This window comes from Sesamum indicum, linkage group LG3, assembly GCF_026168435.1.
Source record: "Sesamum indicum cultivar Baizhima isolate 11 linkage group LG3, ASM2616843v1, whole genome shotgun sequence".
Classification (NCBI taxonomy): domain Eukaryota; kingdom Viridiplantae; phylum Streptophyta; class Magnoliopsida; order Lamiales; family Pedaliaceae; genus Sesamum; species Sesamum indicum.
Genome location: NC_142659.1, coordinates 25,198,945 through 25,220,911, shown reverse-complemented (window position 1 = coordinate 25,220,911; position 21,967 = coordinate 25,198,945). Strand labels below are relative to the sequence as shown.

At 56.7% G+C, this 21,967-nt stretch overlaps 2 protein-coding genes across 2 annotated transcripts; both read left to right on the top strand.

Annotated features, from left to right (window-relative positions):
* Positions 1 to 7,561: 7,561 nt before the first annotated feature.
* Positions 7,562 to 10,579, top strand: LOC148788823 (uncharacterized). Its single transcript, XM_088878147.1, has one exon. The coding sequence runs from the start codon at positions 7,562 to 7,564 to the stop codon at positions 10,577 to 10,579; it is 3,018 nt and encodes a 1,005-aa protein (XP_088734273.1).
* A 48-nt stretch (positions 10,580 to 10,627) lies between these two features.
* Positions 10,628 to 16,078, top strand: LOC148788822 (uncharacterized). Its single transcript, XM_088878146.1, has 2 exons — positions 10,628 to 11,011; positions 15,944 to 16,078. Exons 1-2 carry the CDS (start codon positions 10,628 to 10,630, stop codon positions 16,076 to 16,078), a joined length of 519 nt encoding a protein of 172 aa, XP_088734272.1.
* Positions 16,079 to 21,967: the final 5,889 nt, after the last annotated feature.

Below are 21,967 nucleotides of genomic sequence, written 5' to 3'. Positions count from 1 at the left end.
GTCCCCCAAAATCATACCGTCTCACAATCGGCTCGCTAAAGCATTTTAAAGCCCAAGACAACAAAGCCACACATCTGTGTCGTAATCCGGTCTGATCTTGTCTCAACTGACGATCTCAACTCAACTGAGCTCTACCTGATGTAGAGGCGTGTGCCAATCCAGATCTTCAACTGGGCACAATTCTCTTTTTGAAGAGCACAGAGCCCGGGTACCGGGCTCTGATACCAACTGTCACGGGCGGACTCTCTCTTGTCACGCAGCGGAATATATTTTTCGCCCGTGCGGCGTCTCAGGTTTCACCCAACCTTCGACCAGCCTTCGCACATCTCAGAGTTTACCGACTGTTCGTCGCGTGTCTTCGACACTGAAGCTCGCTAGCACGACATCTGAACGCATCCCTGCGCGGCACCGCGTGCCTTTGCGCTCGCCTATCCAAAATGCCCATGTTCGCCGAGGCTCTCGGCACGCACGCCTTAGCGTCTCTTAGCGGCCGGCCCCGACTAGCTAGTCTGCCGCCATGCGTCTCGCCCACAATCTCGGAACCCGCCGACGCATCCCTCGATGGCAAGGAGCATCCTCGCTCCGCCTCGGCATTACGGCGCTCCGCATGCGCCCGCAACGCCCGTCTCATGTCCAACGCACACTCGGGGCATCCTTGGCGCACGTCGTGGCCGTCTTTTATGCCTCGCCCGAGTAGGACCGCACCTTAAGTCCGAGGCCCACGTGATATGCCGACATCCTGCCTTAATCCCGCATGGCATGCCCGACATGCCTTCTTGCCTTTCGGCGTGGCTACATAACTTGCCCACAATGCGGCGTCGCCCCACGACCGCTCATCTTGGCCAACGGACCCCCATGGACGGCTAGAACCCGATAGCGCGTGCCATGAGTTGGATCACGAGGTCTTGGAGTGCTTGCCTCGATCACCCATTCGCACGAGAGGTGTTGCCCCAAATATCTCGCAGCCCGCGGAGCAACCTTGCACGTCACACGGAACCTCTCGGCCGCATTTGTGCCCAACGTAGGCCGTCCTGGCCCTACGCTGCCCGTCCGGTTCCCATGCCTTTCGGGGACTCTAAACACTCCTTTGAGATGCCTAGAGCCGGCCCTTGGAGGCCCCCAACATGCCCCCAAGAGATGCTCATTTAGTGCCGACGTTGCCTACCGCCACTGCCGTCGTGCACGGGGAGGGCCGGCTGGAGCTCACCGCATCATACCCCCCTTATAATAGGCTTAAGAAAGTTTTTCCTCTTTCCAGCAGTAGACATTGAAAGGGGTTGAGGAGCGCACCTTTTTCGTATCTCCCTCAACCGACGTCCAAATCACGTGCCGCTTGAACCGTAGTGTAGCCTACGACTTCTACATCATAACTCTTGAATTTCAGCCCCATCCGATCATCCATCGCTGAGGAATTGCCCACGCAATATTCTGAAATTACAGTCTCGCCACTGCACTGGCAGACTCTGAAGATCATCGTCGTTTCCTACCCAAACGGAACCGTCTACCTCTGAAACATCTTGGAGGTGTTCCCAACACTCCAAGGATCTCGCCATAGAAACAGTTTTGCAAATCTCGAAAGATAAAGCACTCTGCTTCATGCATTTCTCTCCTGCTCGCGGGCAGGGTGGCGCCTGATCGTCGCCCTTATATCTCCTTGCCCAAACGTCCTCGGAATGACTTCATACTTGGCGGATAGCATCCCCACACATCAAGGAAGTTCCCATACGAACAGTTTTGCAATCCCCAATCGGTAAGAGTCTCTGCTCGTAGGCCGTTTGCGCACCTGCGTGCCGGCCGGCCTCCCCTAGCCGCCCGCACGTACTCCGCAAATCACTGCCGGCCGTCTTGCCCAAGGAGCGGCCAGTGACACACAGGCAGGGCGGTCGGGCGCCCGCGCCTGCGCGGGCACAGGCAGGGCGGTCGGGCGCCCGCGCCTGCGCCCGCGCGGGCACTGCCGACGGGCGCCCCCGCGCGCACGCCCGCGCGGGCACTGCCGACGGGCGCCCGCGCGCGCGCCAGCGCGGGCACTGCCGGCGTGCGCCCGCGCCTGCTCGGGCACTGCCGCTGTGCGCGCGCGCGCCTTGGGCGGCCGCAGCATAAAAATTTTCACGTCGCCTCAAAATCACACGATTAATTTAATTATTTTAATTAAAATAATTATTATTAATTATTAATTTAAAATATTTATTTAATTATTTTAATTATTAAAAAAAATAATAAATAAATGGGAAAAAAGGGAAAAATATAAAGACATATTAGAATAATATTTTAATTTTTTACGCATCGTATTTGAATCGCGAAATATTTATTTTATTATATTATGTTATATTATGCGTCCCAGAAGATTGAAGAAGCATCGGGAAAAAACTGCCGACGGCGGCAGACGCCGCCTGCCCGACTACTGCCGACGTGCGCGCGCGCAGGCCTGTCGGCAGCAGATGGGCGCCCGTGTAGGAAGCCACTGCCGACGTGCGCGCGCGCGCCTGTGCGGACGCTGCCGGCGCGTGTGCGGAAACAGCCCCGCCTGCGCGAGCGCGCCGGTGCGGAAACAGCCCCGCGTGCGCGCGCGCGCCTTTGCGGACGCTGCCGACGTGCGCGCGCGCGCCTTTGCGGACGCTGCCGAAAATTTGCACGTCACCGCAAAATCACATGACTAATTAATTTTTGTCGAAATAATTTATTTTTGAGTTATGAAAATATTTTTTAATTATTTTAATTATTAAAAAAATAATAAATAAAAGCGAAAAAAGGGAAAAATATGAAGTCACATTAGAATAATTTTTTAATTTTTTACGTATCGTATTTGTATCGCGAAATATTTATTTTATTATATTCAGTTATATTATGCGTCGCAAAAGTTTGAATAAAATTTGGGAAAAAACCGCCGCCAGCCGGCGGCCGCCCTTCGGCCGGAAGACGCCGCCGGCCGCCGCCGCCGGCCGGTAGACGCCGCCGGCCGCCGCCGCCGGCCGGTAGACGCCGCCGGCCGCCGCCGCCGGCCGGCGGCCGCGCCCGCACGGCAGACGGGCGCCCGCGCGCGCGCGCCTGCGCGGGCACAGGCATGGCCGACTGGCGCCCGCGCGCGCGCGCCTGCGCGGGCACAGGCAGGACCGACTGGCGCCCGCGCGCGCGCGTCTGCGCGGGCACAGGCATGGCCGACTGGCGCCCGCGCGCGCGCGCCTGCGCGGGCACAGGCATGGCCGACTGGCGCCCGCGCGCGCGCGCCTGCTCGGGCACAGGCATGGCAGACCTACGCCCGCGCGCGCGCGCCTGCGCGGGCACAGGCAGGGCCGACTGGCGCCCAGGCGCGCGCGCGTGCGCGGGCACAGGCAAGGCGGACGGGCGCGCGCGCCCTCGCGGGCACAGGCAGGGCGCTCGGGCGCCCGCGCGCGCGCGCCTGCGCGGGCACAGGCAGGGCGGACGGGCGCCCCCGCGCGCGCGCCTGCGCGGGCACAGGCAGGGCGGTCGGGCGCCCGCGCGCGCGCGCCTGCTCGGGCACAGGCAGGGCGGTCGGGCGCCCGCGCCTGCGCCCGCGCGGGCACTGCCGACGGGCGCCCCCGCGCGCGCGCCCGCGCGGGCACTGCCGACGGGCGCCCCCGCGCGCGCGCCAGCGCGGGCACTGCCGGCGTGCGCCCGCGCCTGCTCGGGCACTGCCGCCGTGCGCGCGCGCGCCTTGGGCGGCCGCAGCATAAAAATTTTCACGTCGCCTCAAAATCACACGATTAATTTAATTATTTTAATTAAAATAATTATTATTAATTATTAATTTAAAATATTTATTTAATTATTTTAATTATTAAAAATAATAATAAATAAATGGGAAAAAAGGGAAAAATATGAAGACATATTAGAATAATATTTTAATTTTTTACGCATCGTATTTGAATCGCGAAATATTTATTTTATTATATTATGTTATATTATGCGTCCCAGAAGATTGAAGAAGCATCGGGAAAAAACTGACGACGGCGGCAGACGCCGCCTGCCCGACTACTGCCGACGTGCGCGCGCGCAGGCCTGTCGGCAGCAGACGGGCGCCCGTGTAGGAAGCCACTGCCGACGTGCGCGCGCGCGCCTGTGCGGACGCTGCCGGCGCGTGTGCGGAAACAGCCCCGCCTGCGCGAGCGCGCCGGTGTGGAAACAGCCCCGCGTGCGCGCGCGCGGCTTTGCGGAAACAGCCCCGCCGGCGCGAGCGCGCCGATGCGGAAACAGCCCCGCGTGCGCGCGCGCGGCTTTGCGGAAACAGGCCCGCCGGCGCGAGCGCGCCGGTGCGGAAACAGCCCCGCGTGCGCGCGCGCGCCTTTGCGGAAACAACCCCGCGGGCGCGCGCGCCTTTGCGGACGCTACCGCAAAATCACATGACTAATAAATTTTTGTCGAAATAATTTATTTTTGAGTTATGAAAATATTTTTTAATTATTTTAATTATTAAAAAAATAATAAATAAAAGGGAAAAAAGGGAAAAATATGAAGTCACATTAGAATAATTTTTTAATTTTTTACGCATCGTATTTGTATCGCGAAATATTTATTTTATTATATTCAGTTATATTATGCGTCGAAAAAGTTTGAAAAAAATTTGGGAAAAAACCGCCGCCGGCCGGATGACGCCGCCGGCCGGCAGGCCCCGCAGGCCGCCGGCCGCCGCCGCCGCAGGCAGACCCCGCTGGCCGCCGCCGCCGCCGGCCGGCAAACGCCGCCGGCCGCCGCCGCCGGCCGGCGGCCGCGCGCGCACGGCAGACGGGCGCCCGCGCGCGCGCGCCTGCACGGCCACAGGCATGGCCGACTGGCGCCCGCGCGCGCGCGCCTGCGCGGGCACAGGCATGGCCGACTGGCGCCCGCGCGCGCGCCTGCGCGGGCACAGGCATGGCCGACTGGCGCCCGCGCGCGCGCGCCTGCGCGGGCACCGGCAGGGCCGACTGGCGCCCGCGCGCGCGCGCCTCGCGGGCACAGGCATGGCCGACTGGCGCCCGCGCGCGCGCGCCTGCGCGGGCACAGGCATGGCCGACTGGCGCCCGCGCGCGCGCGCCTGCGCGGGCACAGGCAGGGCCGACTGGCGCCCGCGCGCGCGCGCCTGCGCGGGCACAGGCATGGCCGACTGGCGCCCGCGCGCGCGCGCCTGCGCGGGCACAGGCATGGCCGACTGGCGCCCGCGCGCGCGCGCTTGCGCGGGCACAGGCAGGGCCGACTGGCGCCCGCGCGCGCGCGCCTGCGCGGGCACAGGCAGGGCCGACGGGCGCCCGCGCGCGCGCGCGTGCGCGGGCACAGGCAGGGCGGACGGGCGCCCGCGCGCACGCGCCTGCGCGGGCACAGGCAGGGCGCTCGTGCCCGCGCGCGCGTGCGCGGGCACAGGCAGGGCGGTCGGGCGCCCGCGCGCGCGCGCCTGCGCGGGCACAGGCTGGGCGGTCGGGCGCCCGCGCGCGCGCACCTGCGCGGGCACAGGCAGGGCGGCGGGGCGCCCGCGCGCGCGCGCCTGCGCGGGCACAGGCAGGGCGGTCGGGCGCCCGCGCCTGCGCGGGCACAGGCAGGGCGGTCGGGCGCCCGCGCCTGCGCGGGCACAGGCAGGGCGGTCGGGCGCCCGCGCCTGCGCCCACTCGGGCACTGCCGACGGGCGCCCCCGCGCGCGCGCCCGCGCGGGCACTGCCGACAGTCGCCCGCGCGCGCGCCAGCGCGGGCACTGCCGGCGTGCGCCCGCGCCTGCTCGGGCACTGCCGCCGTGTGCGCGCGCGCCTTGGGCGGCCGCAGCATAAAAATTTTCACGTCGCCTCAAAATCACACGATTAATTTAATTATTTTAATTAAAATAATTATTATTAATTATTAATTTAAAATATTTATTTAATTATTTTAATTATTAAAAAAAATAATAAATAAATGGGAAAAAAGGGAAAAATATGAAGACATATTAGAATAATATTTTAATTTTTTACGCATCGTATTTGAATCGCGAAATATTTATTTTATTATATTATGTTATATTATGCGTCCCAGAAGATTGAAGAAGCATCGGGAAAAAACTGCCGACGGCGGCAGACGCCGCCTGCTCGACTACTGCCGACGTGCGCGCGCGCGCCTGTGCGGACGCTGCCGGCGCGTGTGCGGAAACAGCCCCGCCTGCGCGAGCGCGCCGGTTCGGAAACAGCCCCGCGTGCGCGCGCGCGGCTTTGCGGAAACAACCCCGCCGGCGCGAGCGCGCCGGTGCGGAAACAGCCCCGCGTGCGCGCGCGCGGCTTTGCGGAAACAGGCCCGCCGGCGCGAGCGCGCCGGTGCGGAAACAGCCCCGCGTGCGCGCGCGCGGCTTTGCGGAAACAGGCCCGCCGGCGCGAGCGCGCCGGTGCGGAAACAGCCCCGCGTGCGCGCGCGCGGCTTTGCGGAAACAGCCCTGCGTGCGCGCGCGCGCCTTTGCGGAAACAACCCCGCGAGCGCGCGCGCGCCTTTGCGGACGCTGCCGAAAATTTGCACGTCACCGCAAAATCACATGACTAATAAATTTTTGTCGAAATAATTTATTTTTGAGTTATGAAAATATTTTTTAATTATTTTAATTATTAAAAAAATAATAAATGAAAGGGAAAAAAGGGAAAAATATGAAGTCACATTAGAATAATTTTTTAATTTTTTACGCATCGTATTGTTATCGCGAAATATTTATTTTATTATATTCAGTTATATTATGCGTCGCAAAAGTTTGAAAAAAATTTGGGAAAAAACCGCCGCCGGCCGGCAGGCCCCGCCGGCCGCCGCCGCAGGCAGACCCCGCCGGCCGCCGCGCGCGCACGTTAGACGGGCGCCCGCGCGCGCGCGCCTGCGCGGGCACAGGCATGGCCGACTGGCGCCCGCGCGCGCGCGCCTGCGCGGGCACGGGCAGGGCCGACTGGCGCCCGCGCGCGCGCGCCTGCGCGGGCACGGGCAGGGCCGACGGGCGCCCGCGCGCGCGCGCCTGCGCGGGCACGGGCAGGGCCGACGGGCGCGTGCGCGGGCACAGTGTCACGGGCTGCCCATTCACTAGGCCCCGTGACGCGCACTTCGGCCACTCAACCGTTCTACATGGCCGACCACTCAGCCTTCATCGACAGACGCTGGACAACCAACTAGTCTTAGAGTCCTCGGTGTAGGCCTTTTATTGCTTTGTTACTACTTTGTTATTTGCTTTCTGTTGTTTAGATTCCTCAAGGGGACGTTATACCTCTTGAGTTATAAATTTCAGCTTTTCTAGTGTCTAGTGTAGACAATAGGATTTATTTCTTTAAGCCTATTATAGGGGGGAATGAGTTCAAGAAGCTTGGTTTAGTGACGTGTTGGAGTCCCCCTCAAGGCGAACCCCTTGCTCTAGCATCGTTGATCATTGTATACGCATTTTCAGTTGAATGCAATTTGGTTTTCTGAATCCGCGTGCGCAATTTACTGTTTTGTGATTTGTTTCTCCCGACTCTGATATATTCGGCGCGCTGCATTTGTGCCGAGCGGAGGTATTGGCGGACGTAGTCAGCGGACTACTAGCCACACGACGCGCTGTGTGATAGGCGCCTCGTGAGAGGTGGTATCAGAGCCTCGTGCCACGATGGGGCCGAGGCGGACCGCTACTGCTGCGAAGGCATCGGGGCAAGATCCGGAAAGCCCGCGACATGCCGCAGCTTCGTCCAGCGAGAGAGCTGAGAACCCGGAGGACGGACACTCCCGGTTGGTGGAATTGGAGACGAAGGTCTCTTCTCTAGAATCTGAAATCACGGTGCTGAATTCGGAGTTGGACGAATGTCGGCAGGTGATTCAGGAGATGGCTGGCGTATTCGGAAACGACAGCATTGCCGATATGCGGCGTGATATGGAGCAGATGTCCATTCAGATCGGACTGCTCCAGCGTGCAGTGGGTAGCACGCCTATGGTTGCTCACGACCCCGGTGCTAGGCTTCGAATACCAGAACCGAAGGCCTATAGCGGTGAGCGTGATGCGAAGGAGGTCGAGAACTTCCTCTTCGACATGGAGCAGTACTTCCTTGCGGCAGACGTGCGGGACGAGGCAAGGAAGGTTGCGACTGCGACCATGTACCTGACTGGTGACGCAAAGCTGTGGTGGCGGACCAAGTTTGCAGAGATCCAGGCACATCAAATACAGCTCGACACGTGGGCTCTTCTACGGGAGGCGATCAGAGAGCAGTTCTTCCCCGAGAATGTGGAGTACAATGCCAGGAGGGCATTGCGAAAGCTTGAACATACAGGTTCCGTGCGGGAATATGTCAAAGCTTTCTCAGCGCTGATGCTGAACATCCGAGACATGTCGGAGGCAGACAAGCTGTTCACTTTCATGGAAGGCTTGAAACAGTGGGCGAGAAACGAGTTGCAGAGGCAACGAGTGACTGATTTGAGTTCGGCTATCATTGCGGCCGAACGCCTGGCCGATTTCAACCTAGAGACTCAAAAGGATAGGCAGGCGACGCCTAGTCCTGAGCGGGAGAAGTCGAATGGGACGAGATGGTTCAGGAATAACTTCAACAGAGGTGGGGGAGACCAGAGGCCCCATGCTCAGAATGGTTCACAGGGCGGTTCGGACAGGAACAGGCCCCAGGAGAACAGGCAGGGAGCACCCGAGAGGAGGAGAGGGTGTTTGATCTGCGATGGTCCGCATATGTATCGGGATTGCCCGAAGAGACAGGTGTTGAATGCATTGGCAACGACCTTTACCGACAAGGCGTCGTCCTCAAAGAGTGTGGAGCCACAAGCAGAGGCAGGTGGTGAGAATGACACGGAGGAGGATGAGGACAACTTGGGGGCCGTGAACCAATGGTGCAACACATTCTCTACGGTGGCGGCGAAGAGAGTCGCGCCACCCCTTGCGAAAAAGACCATCCCGGCTCTTACTGTGGAGCAGCCGGAGAAGAAAGAAGAAGATGTTCAGCCCTGGATTCCTAGGAAGAAAGGGTTAATGTTCGTTGATGTGAAGATTCATGGCAAGCCGATTCGAGCCATGATCGACACTGGAGCCTCTCACAACTACCTTGCGAGCGCCGAAGTGGCGAGACTCGGGCTCGTGCTGGAGAAGGGAGTTGGGCGTGTGAAGGCGATCAACTCGGCTGCACAACCCATTGCCGGTGTAGCCAAGTCTGTGCTGATTAAGGTTGGTGCTTATGAGGGCAAGACCAATCTTTCTGTTGTGGCAATGGACGACTTCAAGCTTATGCTTGGGCTTGAATTTTTACGGGATACACGCACTGCTGTCTTACCTCATGCCGATTCGCTGATGATGTTGGGGGCGAAGCCGTGTGTCATTCCTACCTTGGCCGGACGTACTGGAGGGAAGAACTTGTCGGCCATGCAGTTTGAGAAGGGGCACAAGCAGGATGAGATCTCCTACTTGGGTACCCTTTGTTTTGAAGAGATGGAAGAGGTGTCAGGGCCCACCCCGGGCGGTAGTAAGGAACTGTTGGGGGAGTCTGAAGACGTGATGCCAGACGAGCTGCCTCGGAAGCTACCACCGAAGAGGGCAGTGGATCACGAGATCGAGTTGGTGCCTGGCACGAGACCGCCCGCTAGGGCACCGTACAGAATACCGCAACCTAAGCTTGTGGAGCTTAGGAAGCAATCGGCAGATGCCTTGAGCCGCAGGGCGGACTTGGCGAACTTGGATTCGGTAGCAGCGCTCTCTTCTAGCGCGGCTGCTATCTCTACGAAGGATCAGGTGCGGGAGTTACTACCGAGAGATCCCGCGGCGCGACGCCTGATTCGGCTTGTCGAGCAGGGCAAGGCTCGACACTTTTGGATCGAGGATGGATTGCTGATGACCAAGGGAAACCGCGTATACGTTCCGAGAGGCGGGGACCTACGGAAATCACTTCTTTCCGAACACCACGACACACTTTGGGCGGGACACCAAGGACAGGACCGCACGTTTGCTTCGGTGCGGAGGGCCTATCATTGGCCACAGATGCGGGACGATGTCGAGACGCATGTCCGCACTTGTTTGATTTGTCAGCAGGACAAGGCAGACCATCAGAAGAAGGCCGGTCTGCTGCAACCACCTCCCATCCCAAAGCGTCCATGGGAGAGCGTCTCCATGGATTACATCTCTGGATTGCCTAAGGTCGAGAACTTAGGCTCTATCATCGTCGTGGTAGATCGTTTATCAAAATATGCTACATTTATCGCAGCACCCAAACACGTTACAGCAGAAGGGACAGCTCATCTCTTTTTCAAGCACATCGTCAAGCATTGGGGACTGCCAAAAGATATTGTCAGTGATCGTGACTCCCGTTTCACTGGCGTCTTCCGGACCGAGTTGTTCAAACTCCTCGGGTCCACACGTTCCATGAGCTCGAGCTATCATCCACAGTCCGATGGTCAGACAGAACGCTTTAATTCTACATTGGAGGACTACCTTCGGCACTTTGTGCGAGGTACGCAGAAGGATTGGGTGAAGCTCTTGGATGTCGCTCAGCTATATTTCAATGTTCAAAAGAGCTCTTCCACCACCAACAAGAGCGCTTTTGAAATCATTACTGGGCAGCAGCCGCTCCTTCCTCACACTCTTGACATTCCCCAAAGTGTGAGATCCCCTCTTACTCGAAGTTTCTCCCAGGAGTGGTAGAAGAATGTTGATATCGTTAGAAGTTGCCTGGAGACAGCTCAGAAGCGGATGAAGAAGTATGCAGATCAGAATCGCCGCTTCATTGGGTTCAATGCGGGAGACCTGGTGCTGGTGAAGGTCCCGAATCCGAAATTGTCAAAGTCATCAAGGTGGAGAGATCCTCGGTTGATGCAGAAATATGTTGGTCCTTTGCCTGTCCTTAGGCGTATTGGGACGGTGGCGTACAAGGTGGAGTTGCCGCCGTGGTGGAAGATCCACAACGTTTTCCATGTCAGCCAATTAAAAAAGTATTCAGCAGACAAGGAAGACGATACCCGCAATCAACCCAGCCGCCCACAACTCGAATTGAAGAAGACGAAGGAGAAGGTGGCTGAAGTAATCCTAGATCACCGAGTGACGAGTACAGCGAAGAAAGACCACACAGAGTACTTGGTGAAATGGAGGGGATGCAGCAGCGAGGAGAACACTTGGGAGCGAGTGACAAACCTAAAGGCGTTTCTACCTCTTGTCGAAGCGTGCCATGCTTCCGTAGCGCCGGGGACGTCGCTATCTCAGGTGGGGGAGAATGTCACGGGCTGCCCATTCACTAGGCCCCGTGACGCGCACTTCGGCCACTCAACCGTTCTACATGGCCGACCACTCAGCCTTCATCGACAGACGCTGGACAACCAACTAGTCTTAGAGTCCTAGGTGTAGGCCTTTTATTGCTTTGTTACTGCTTTGTTATTTGCTTTCTGTTGTTTAGATTCCTCAAGGGGACGTTATACCTCTTGAGTTGCAAATTTCAGCTTTTCTAGTGTCTAGTGTAGACAATAGGATTTATTTTTTTAAGCCTATTATAGGGGGGAATGAGTTCAAGAAGCTTGGTTTAGTGACGTGTTCGAGTCCCCCTCAAGGCGAACCCCTTGCTCTAGCATCGTTGATCATTGTATACGCATTTTCAGTTGAATGCAATTTGGTTTTCTGAATCCGCGTGCGCAATTTACTGTTTTGTGATTTGTTCCTCCCGACTCTGATATATTCGGCGCGCTGCATTTGTGCCGAGCGGAGGTATTGGCGGACGTAGTCAGCGGACTACTAGCCACACGACGCGCTGTGTGATAGGCGCCTCGTGAGACACAGGCAGGGCGGACGGGCGCCCGCGCGCGCGCGCCTGCGCGGGCACAGGCAGGGCGCTCGGGCTCCCGCGCGCGCGCGCCGGGCGCCCGCGCGGGCACAGGCAGGGCGGCGGGGCGCCCGCGCGCGCCCGCCGGGCGCCCGCGCGGGCACAGGCAGGGCGGCGGGGCGCCCGCGCGCGCCCGCCGGGCGCCCCCGCGCGCGCGCCCGCGCGGGCACTGCCGACGGGCGCCCGCGCGCGCGCCAGCGCGGGCACTGCCGGCGTGCGCCCGCGCCTGCTCGGGCACTGCAGCCGTGCGCGCGCGCCTTGGGCGGCCGCAGCATAAAAATTTTCACGTCGCCTCAAAATCACACGATTAATTTAATTATTTTAATTAAAATAATTATTATTAATTATTAATTTAAAATATTTATTTAATTATTTTAATTATTAAAAAAATAATAAATAAATGGGAAAAAAGGGAAAAATATGAAGACATATTAGAATAATATTTTAATTTTTTACGCATCGTATTTGAATCGCGAAATATTTATTTTATTATATTATGCGTCCCAGAAGATTGAAGAAGCATCGGGAAAAAACTGCCGACGGCGGCAGACGCCGCCTGCCCGACTATTGCCGACGTGCGCGTGCAGGCCTGTCGGCAGCAGACGGGCGCCCGTGTAGGAAGCCACTGCCAATGTGCGCGCGCGCGCCTGTGCGGACGCTGCCGGCGCGTGTGCGGAAACAGCCCCGCCTGCGCGATCGCGGCGGTGCGGAAACAGCCCCGCGTGCGCGCGCGCGGCTTTGCGGAAACAGCCCCGCCGGCGCGAGCGCGCCGGTGCGGAAACAGCCCCGCGTGCGCGCGCGGCTTTGCGGAAACAGGCCCGCCGGCGCGAGCGCGCCGGTGCGGAAACAGCCCCACGTGCGCGCGCGCCTTTGCGGAAACAGCCCCGCGTGCGCGCGCGCGCCTTTGCGGACGCTGCCGACGTGCGCGCGCGCGCCTTTGCGGACGCTGCCGAAAATTTGCACGTCACCGCTAAATCACATGACTAATTAATTTTTGTCGAAATAATTTATTTTTTAGTTATGAAAATATTTTTTAATTATTTTAATTATTAAAAAAATAATAAATAAAAGGGAAAAATATGAAGTCACATTAGAATAATTTTTTAATTTTTTACGCATCGTATTTGTATCGCGAAATATTTATTTTATTATATTCAGTTATATTATGCGTCGCAAAAGTTTGAAAAAAATTTGGGAAAAAACCGCCGCCGGCCGGCGGCCACCGCGCGCGCACGGCAGACGGGCGCCCGCGCGCGCGCGCCTGCGCGGGCACAGGCATGGCCGACTGGCGCCCGCGCGCGCGCGCCTGCGCGGGCACAGGCATGGCCGACTGGCGCCCGCGCGCGCGCGCCTGCGCGGGCACAGGCAGGGCCGACGGGCGCCCGCGGGCGCGCGCGTGCGCGGGCACAGGCAGGGCGGACGGGCGCCCGCGCGCGCGCGCCTGCGCGGGCACAGGCAGGGCGCTCGGGCGCCCGCGCGCGCGCGCCTGCGCGGGCACAGGCAGGGCGGACGGGCGCCCGCACGCGCGCGGGCACAGGCAGGGCGGACGGGCGTCCGCGCGCGCGCGCCTGCGCGGGCACAGGCAGGGCGGTGGGGCGCCCGCGCGCGCGCGCCTGCGCGGGCACAGGCAGGGCGGTCGGGCGCCCGCGCCTGCGCGGGCACAGGCAGGGCGGTCGGGCGCCCGCGCCTGCGCCCGCTCGGGCACTGCCGACGGGCGCCCCCGCGCGCGCGCCCGCGCGGGCACTGCCGACCGGCGCCCGCGCGCGCGCCAGCGCGGGCACTGCCGGCGTGCGCCCGCGCCTGCTCGGGCACTACCGCCGTGCGCGCGCGCCTTGGGCGGCCGCAGCATAAAAATTTTCACGTCGCCTCAAAATCACACGATTAATTTAATTATTTTAATTAAAATAATTAATATTAATTATTAATTTAAAATATTTATTTAATTATTTTAATTATTAAAAAAAATAATAAATAAATGGGAAAAAAGGGAAAAATATGAAGACATATTAGAATAATATTTTAATTTTTTACGCATCGTATTTGAATCGTGAAATATTTATTTTATTATATTATGCGTCCCAGAAGATTGAAGAAGCATCGGGAAAAAACTGCCGACGGCGGCAGACGCCGCCTGCCCGACTACTGCCGACGTGCGCGCGCGCAGGCCTGTCGGCAGCAGACGGGCGCCCGTGTAGGAAGCCACTGCCGACGTGCGCGCGCGCGCCTGTGCGGACGCTGCCGGCGCGTGTGCGGAAACAGCCCCGCCTGCGCGAGCGCGCCGGTGCGGAAACAGCCCCACGTGCGCGCGCGCGGCTTTGCGGAAACAGCCCCGCCGACGCGAGCGCGCCGGTGCGGAAACTGCCCCGCGTGCGCGCGCGCGCCTTTGCGGAAACAGCCCCGCGTGCGCGCGCGCGCCTTTGCGGACGCTGCCGAAGTGCGCGCGCGCGCCATTGCGGACGCTGCCGAAAATTTGCACGTCACCGCAAAATCACATGACTAATTAATTTTTGTCGAAATAATTTATTTTTGAGTTATGAAAATATTTTTTAATTATTTTAATTATTAAAAAAATAATAAATAAAAGGGAAAAAAGGGAAAAATATGAAGTCACATTAGAATAATTTTTTAATTTTTTACGCATCGTATTTGTATCGCGAAATATTTATGTTATTATATTCAGTTATATTATGCGTCGCAAAAGTTTGAAAAAAATTTGGGAAAAAACCGCCGCCGGCCGCCGCCGCCGCCGGCCGGCAGCCGCGCGCGCACAGCAGACGGGCGCCCGAGCGCGCGCGCCTGCGCGGGCACAGGCATGGCCGACTGGCGCCCGCGCGCGCGCGCCTGCGCGGGCACAGGCAGGGCCGACGGGTGCCCGCGCGCGCGCGCCTGCGCGGCCACAGGCAGGGCGCTCGGGCGCCCGCGCCTGCGCCCGCGCCCGCTCGGGCACTGCCGACGGGCGCCCGCGCCTGCGCGGGCACAGTGTCACGGGCGGACTCTCTTGTCACGCAGCGGAATATATTTTTCGCCCGTGCAGCCTCTCAGGTTTCACCCAACCTTCGACCAGCCTTCGCACATCTCAGAGTTTACCGACTGTTCGTCGCGTGTCTTCGACACTGAAGCTCGCTAGCACGAAATCTGAACGCATCCCTGCGCGGCACCGCGTGCCTTTGCGCTCGCCTATCCAAAATGCCCATGTTCGCCGAGGCTCTCGGCACGCACGCCTTAGCGTCTCTTAGCGGCCGGCCCCGACTAGCTAGTCTGCCGCCATGCGTCTCGCCCACAATCTCGGAACCCGCCGACGCATCCCTCGATGGCAAGGAGCATCCTCGCTCTGCCTCGGCATTACGGCGCTCCGCATGCGCCCGCAACGCCCGTCTCATGTCCAATGCACACTCGGGGCATCCTTGGCGCACGCCTTCGTCGTGGCCGTCTTTTATGCCTCGCCCGAGTAGGACCGCACCTTAAGTCCGAGGCCCACATGATATGCCGACATCTTGCTTTGATCCCGCATGGCATGCCCGACATGCCTTCTTGCCTTTCGACGTGGCTACATAATTTGCCCACAATGCGGCGTCGCCCCACGACCGCTCATCTTGGCCAACGGACCCCCATGGACGGCTAGAACCCGATAGCGCGTGCCATGAGTTGGATCACGAGGTCTTGGAGTGCTTGCCTCGATCACCCATTCGCCCGAGAGGTGTTGCCCCAAATATCTCGCAGCCCGCGGAGCAACCTTGCACGTCACACGGAACCTATCGGCCGCATTTGTGCCCAACGTAGGCCGTCCTGGCCCTACGCTGCCCGTCCGGTTCCCATGCCTTTCGGGGACTCTAAACACTCCTTTGAGATGCCTAGAGCCGGCCCTTGGAGGCCCCCAACATGCCCCCAAGAGATGCTCATTTAGTGCCGACGTTGCCTACCGCCACTGCCGTCGTGCACGGGGAGGGCCGGCTGGAGTGCCTCATCTTAGTTTGCTCTTCCATGTCTCTTCTTCAAGATTCTGCAAATTTCGGACCGATTAAACGTTTTCCCTTCGGCTTATCATCGTTTCTACCGAATGGTTTTGGGTTTTGAAGTCGTCTTGCCGGCTGAAAAGCCCCCACCGAAGTGAAAACAGTTTCTGCATTTTCTGCTGTTTCTGCTGCTGTTTTGGGCGATTTCTGCTGCTGTTTTGGTCGTTTTTCTGCTGCTATTTGCAGCCATTTACACGGGTTTCAGCTTGCCATCGTTTTGCTGGTGTTTCTATGTGTTTTGCCATCGTTTTGGGCGAGTTTCAGCTGCTGATTTGGGCGAGTTTCAGCTGCTGTTTTTGGCGAGTTTCTGCTGCTGTTTGAGCGATTTTTCTGCTGCTTTTTGCAGCCATTTTCTGCTGCTATTTTCTGTTGCTGTTGCTGTCCCTTTTGCCTTCGTTTTGCTGCTGGTGTTGAGCGATTTTCAGCCATTTTTTCCGTCCAAACAGAGCTGCCCGGTGGTAGGTGAGAGTTTTCGTTTTTGGCAGCAACAAAAACTGTCTTCTTCTCTGCGCAGCCTGTGCTTTCCCTGTTTGGCTGCTGTTTTCTGCAATTCCTGCAGCACATTCCTCTTTTGGTGCTGCATATTTCTGCAGCAATTTCAGCCACTGCTGCACACCCTCCTTGTCCCAAAAAGCAGCCATGGCAAAGAACAAGAAGGCAATGAAAAGTGCTGCAAACACCGCTTCCGGCCAGCCCTCCGTTCGGTCATCCGCAGCAGCTGAAACTGGGAAAAATGCTGCTGCAACTGTCCATGATCCGTCTATTAAACCAGCCGGGCAGAAACCTAACGCCACCACCACCACTACCAAGGTTAGTGCCTCGATTTTCCATGGTTTCATTTCTGATATGGAGGCTTCCCCCTCCTTTGTTGCGAAGTATAATGTAGAGAACGCAACCGATCCACAACCGGAGGCAAAACAGCCGGCGATCGAGCCCACCACTGAAAATACGGGCAAGAAAACGGTCTCCTTCGCCGGTCTATTCAGCACCAATCGCAAGTTAACCGAGGAACACAAGCTCACTAAATTTGCGGTGGACGACGGCCCACTCACTTTGGGTTCCGACGACTTGCTCGATGTTCGGACCAAACTGGGATATTGCCTCGTTGGATACATAGCCGGCAAATTCCCCGGACTAAAAGCAATCAGAACGCTCTCTCACTCTTGGGGAGCAACCTTCCAACAGCACGGGAGCGGTTGGCTAATCTTTCGATTTGCCCGAGAGGAGGATAGACAGCGAATACTAGCCGGAGGTCCTTATTTCATATATGGACGGCCCCTTCTTCTGAAGCACATGCCTGACTGCTTCGAATTTAAAGAAGATGATATAAGCCTTACACCGGTTTGGGCCACCCTACCATCACTCCCCCTTGAGTGTTGGCACCCGAATGCGCTTGGCAAGATCGGTTCGAGGATTGGCAACCCCATTGCCATGGATTCACTTACGATGAAAATGGAGCGGATATCCTACGCCCGAATCATGGTTGAGGTCGATGCATCAAAGAAACTCATCGACGAAGTGGAGTTTGTTATGCCAAATGGCATAACCAGAAAGCAGCCGGTGATTTATGAATTCACCCCTAAATTCTGCACAGCATGTAACAGGTTTGGGCACTTGCAAGAAACATGTCAAGGTCTCCCGGCCGTTGTCCCCGCAGCCGTCCCTACCACTACTACCCCTGCTGCACAAGCGAAGCCGGTAGAGGCAACAAAGTTGAAGCCTGCTGAATGGACGGTAGTGCAGAGGAAGAACAAGGGCAAAGCTACAGTCACCGCAACCAAGCCGGTAGTGGAGGTGCAGCAACCGTCTTCTCCACCAGCCGGCAAGGTGGAACAGGGACGGCTAACCATGAAGGCACCGCAACCGACCAACCCTAAGCAAGCAGTGGTTCCTTCACCGGCTGATTCTGAGAGCTCGTCAACTGATTCGTCGACGTACACACAGCATAAATGGCGGGCAGAACGACTGAGGGGAATGCAGCATCGGGCAGCACACCGGAAAATAAGGCCGGAGGGGAGTCCCCCCCTCAATCCCCATGAAGATAGGATTCTGGAACGTGAGAGGCTTTAATCGGCCTCTCAAGCACAATGGGGTTGCCCACCTCATTAAGAATAACCGGCTTTGCCTCTTGGGCATTTTGGAGACGAAGCTTGCAGCATCAAGTATTCCGAAGATTCTTAGCCGCACATTTCCGGGATGGTGCCAAACCAACAACTTTGACACCATTGCCGGCGGACGCATCCTAGTGGTTTGGGACCCGGCAGTCATTGACTTACACCCGATTGACATATCTCCCCAAGTGATCCACTGCCGTGCCACGAATAAGTCCTCTCAACTCTCCTTCTATATTTCATTTACATATGGTCTTTACTCTGTTGTCAATAGAAGGAGCATGTGGGAGAAACTTTCTGATTTGGGACAAGGACCGAGCATGCCATGGCTTATTATGGGTGATTTCAACTGTGTGAAATCTCCCGAGGAGAAGCAATTGGGTGTGGCACCGACTTGGTATGAGCTCAAGGATTTTGTTGACTGTTGCATAGCACTTGGATTACTCGACGTTCCCACTACGGGCTGCTACTACACATGGTATTCCAACAACGAAAGCAACCCCGTATGGTGCAAGCTCGATCGGGTCTTATACAACAATGAATGGCTTGAGGCTGGCTTGCATTGCTCTGCCCATTTCAATCCACCGGGATGCCTTTCCGACCATTCTCCGGGTATTGTTTCTATCTTTGATCATGCACCCACTAAGCCAAAACCATTTCGCTTTTTCAATATGTGGGCAGATCATCCGGATTTCTTAGCTACTGTTGAAGCAAGATGGAACTTGAGCGTGGTAGGAACGCCGCAATACAGCCTTTGTCGGAGGCTGAAAGCACTTAAAGGCGCGCTCAAGGCTTTCAACATGCAGCACTACAGCCACATCTCCGCCAGGGCCAAGGAGGCTGAGCTCGCCCTGCAAGAAGCCCAGAATCAACTTGAATCTAATCCAGGAGATGTGGTGCTACGGGACGCTTTGGGAGATCTTAGGAAGAAGGCCGTTTTCCTTGCCGAAGCAGAGCGACACTTCTTCTACCAGAAAGCCAAAATCCATTTTCTTAAGGAGGGGGACCGCAACACCAAGTTCTTCCACGACATGGTGAAGAGGAATGTCGCTAGGAATTCCATCGGGGCGGTCACTAGGGCGGACGGGACTGTTATAACTGCTGCCGAGGATATTGCCCAAGAGTTCGTTGATTTCTACACATCACTCTTGGGCACCGAGGCTCACACCCTCCCTGTCGATGATGGTGTGTTTGAATGGGGCCCCATACTCACCTCCGAGCATACTGCGGAGCTTTGCCGAGCAGTCACACCGTTGGAGGTCAAGGATGCCATATTCCACATTAGCGACAACAAGGCTCCCGGCCCAGATGGATATTCCTCGTGCTTTTTCAAGAAAGCATGGAACATTGTGGGTGATCAAGTTTGCAGGGCCGTCCTGGATTTCTTTAGGAGTGGGCGGATGCTACGGCAGCTCAACCACACTATCATTGCCCTTGTGCCGAAATCAGATCATTCCACCTCTGTTGCGGATTACCGGCCGATTTCGTGCTGCAATGTGATCTACAAGGCAATCACGAAAATCATCTCGGACCGGCTAGCGCCTGTTTTGGAGCATTTGATTGACCGATGCCAAGCAGCGTTCGTCGGTGGCCGCAACATCACCGACAATATTTTCTTGGCCCAAGAAATGGTGCGGCAGTACTCGAGGAAACGGATTTCACCTCGATGTACTATCAACGTCGACCTACGCAAGGCATTCGATTCGGTCTCATGGTCATTTCTCGCTCGAGTGCTTCACGGGTATGGTTTTCCACCACTGTTTATAAATTGGATTATGGAATGCATTTGCAGTTCTTCTTTTTCAGTGGCGTTGAACGGCTCCCTTCACGGGTTTTTTCCGGGGAAGAAAGGCCTAAGGCAAGGTGACCCGATGTCGCCGGCCCTCTTCCTTCTTTGCATGGAATATTTCTCTCGACTGGTCAAGAGGAAAACAACCAATTCGGACTTCAACTTCCATCCCAAGTGCGAGAAGTTGAAAATCACGCACCTCCTCTTCGCCGACGACCTCATGCTTTTCTCTCGTGGCGACCTTCCATCTATCCACGTCTTGATGGAATGTCTCCAAGAGTTCAGGGACACATCCGGCCTCACCGTCAATACCTCAAAGTCAAGCATTTTCACAGCGGGCATCCAAAATGAGGAACTTGAAGGGATTCTCGCTCGGACGGAATTTGCGAGAGGTGAGATGCCGATCAGATACCTTGGCATTCCACTAGCGGCACAGCGGCTTTCGGTCACCAACTACTCACCGCTTGTGGATCAAATTGCCAACTGCATTTCGAAGTGGACGGGCAAATCCCTATCTTATGCAGGCCGACTGGAACTTATCCGATCTGTAATTCAGGGGGTGGAGTGCTTCTGGCTCCAAGTTTTCCCACTTCCAGCGGCGGTCATCGAGAAAATCCACCGACTTTGTAGGAACTTTCTATGGAACTCTCGGAGGGCACCGGTCGCTTGGGAGGAAATCTGCCATCCCAAGGAAGAAGGTGGACTCGGAATTCGACACATACAGTCTTGGAATGTGGCCCTCCTTGCCCGGGTATTATGGAACATTCACCGCAAGGCAGACACGTTGTGGGTGCAATGGGTCAACGGTGTCTACCTTAGAGGCGCATCAATCTGGGACTGGCAACCGAAGAAGGGGGATTCTCCACTCCTCCAACGGCTTGCCGATATTCGCAACAGGGTGGTCACTGATTTTGGGACTCCGGAGGCAGCAATTGTAGAAATGACGAGATGGTCCACCCCGAAGGGTCTCCAAACGTCGAGAGCTTATGAGTACTTCAGGCCGAAACTTGCGAGGCAGCCTTGGAAAGCGGCTATATGGAAGGCATTTATCCCACCGAAGTACTCATTCATCTTGTGGCTTGGCTTGCGCGGTAGACTAGCTACAAGGGACAGACTTGGATTCCTCCAAGAGGAGGATTTGTGCTCGCTATGCATCAACACCAAGGAATCGGCTAAGCATCTTTTCTTTGAGTGTCCGTTCAGCAACTTCGTTTGGGCACGCATCCGGCACTGGATTGGCATTAACAGGACTATGTCAACCCTTCAAAGTGCGGTCAAGTGGCTCAAGAAGGAGAAGACAGGTTCTTCCGTGCAGAACAAAGCGCGACACCTCACTTTGGCATGCACGGTGTACACACTTTGGAGGCAGTGCAATGAAGTCATTTTCGAGGGGTCAATGGCCTGTCCCGAGAGGCTTATAAATTTAGTCAAGGTTACATTGTATAGGGTCCTTTGGACACTCTTCCCACACGGTTTTGATCGTTCTTAATCTTTAGCGTGGGCTTTTGTATCTCTCTGGGTATGCCCGGAGTACATTGTACATATTATTCTTGGTTGAATGAAACTTACATTTCACCCAAAAAAAAAGAAAGTTTTTCCTATTTCCAGCAGTAGACATTGAAAAGGGTTGAGGAGCGCACCTTTTTCGTATCTCCCTCAACCGATGTCCAAATCACGTGCCGCTTGAACCGTAGCGTAGCCTACGACTTCTACATCATAACTCTTGAATTTCAGCCCCATCCGATCATCCATCGCTGAGGAATTGCCCACGCAATATTCTGAAATTACAATCTCGCCACTGCACTGGCAGACTCTGAAGATCATCGTCGTTTCCTACCCAAACGGAACCGTCTACCTCTGAAACATCTTGGAGGTGTTCCCAACACTCCAAGGATCTCGCCATAGAAACAGTTTTGCAAATCTCGAAAGATAAAGCACTCTGCTTCACGCATTTCTCTCCTGCTCGCGCGCAGGGTGGCGCCTGATCGTCGCCCTTATATCTCCTTGCCCAAACGTCCTCGGAATGACTTCATACTTGGCGGATAGCATCCCCACACATCAAGGAAGTTCCCATACGAACAGTTTTGCAATCCCCAATCGGTAAGAGTCTCTGCTCGGAGGCCGTTTGCGCACCTGCGTGCCGGCCGGCATCCCCTAGCCGCCCGCACGTCCTCCGCAAGTCACTGCCGGCCGTCTTGCCCAAGGAGCGGCCAGTGACATTCTCCCCCACTCGATCCGTTGACGTCCTCGTCAACACATACACGAAGGATTGAGGTGTATGCGGTGCCCAATACTCTCTCTCAGTATCGC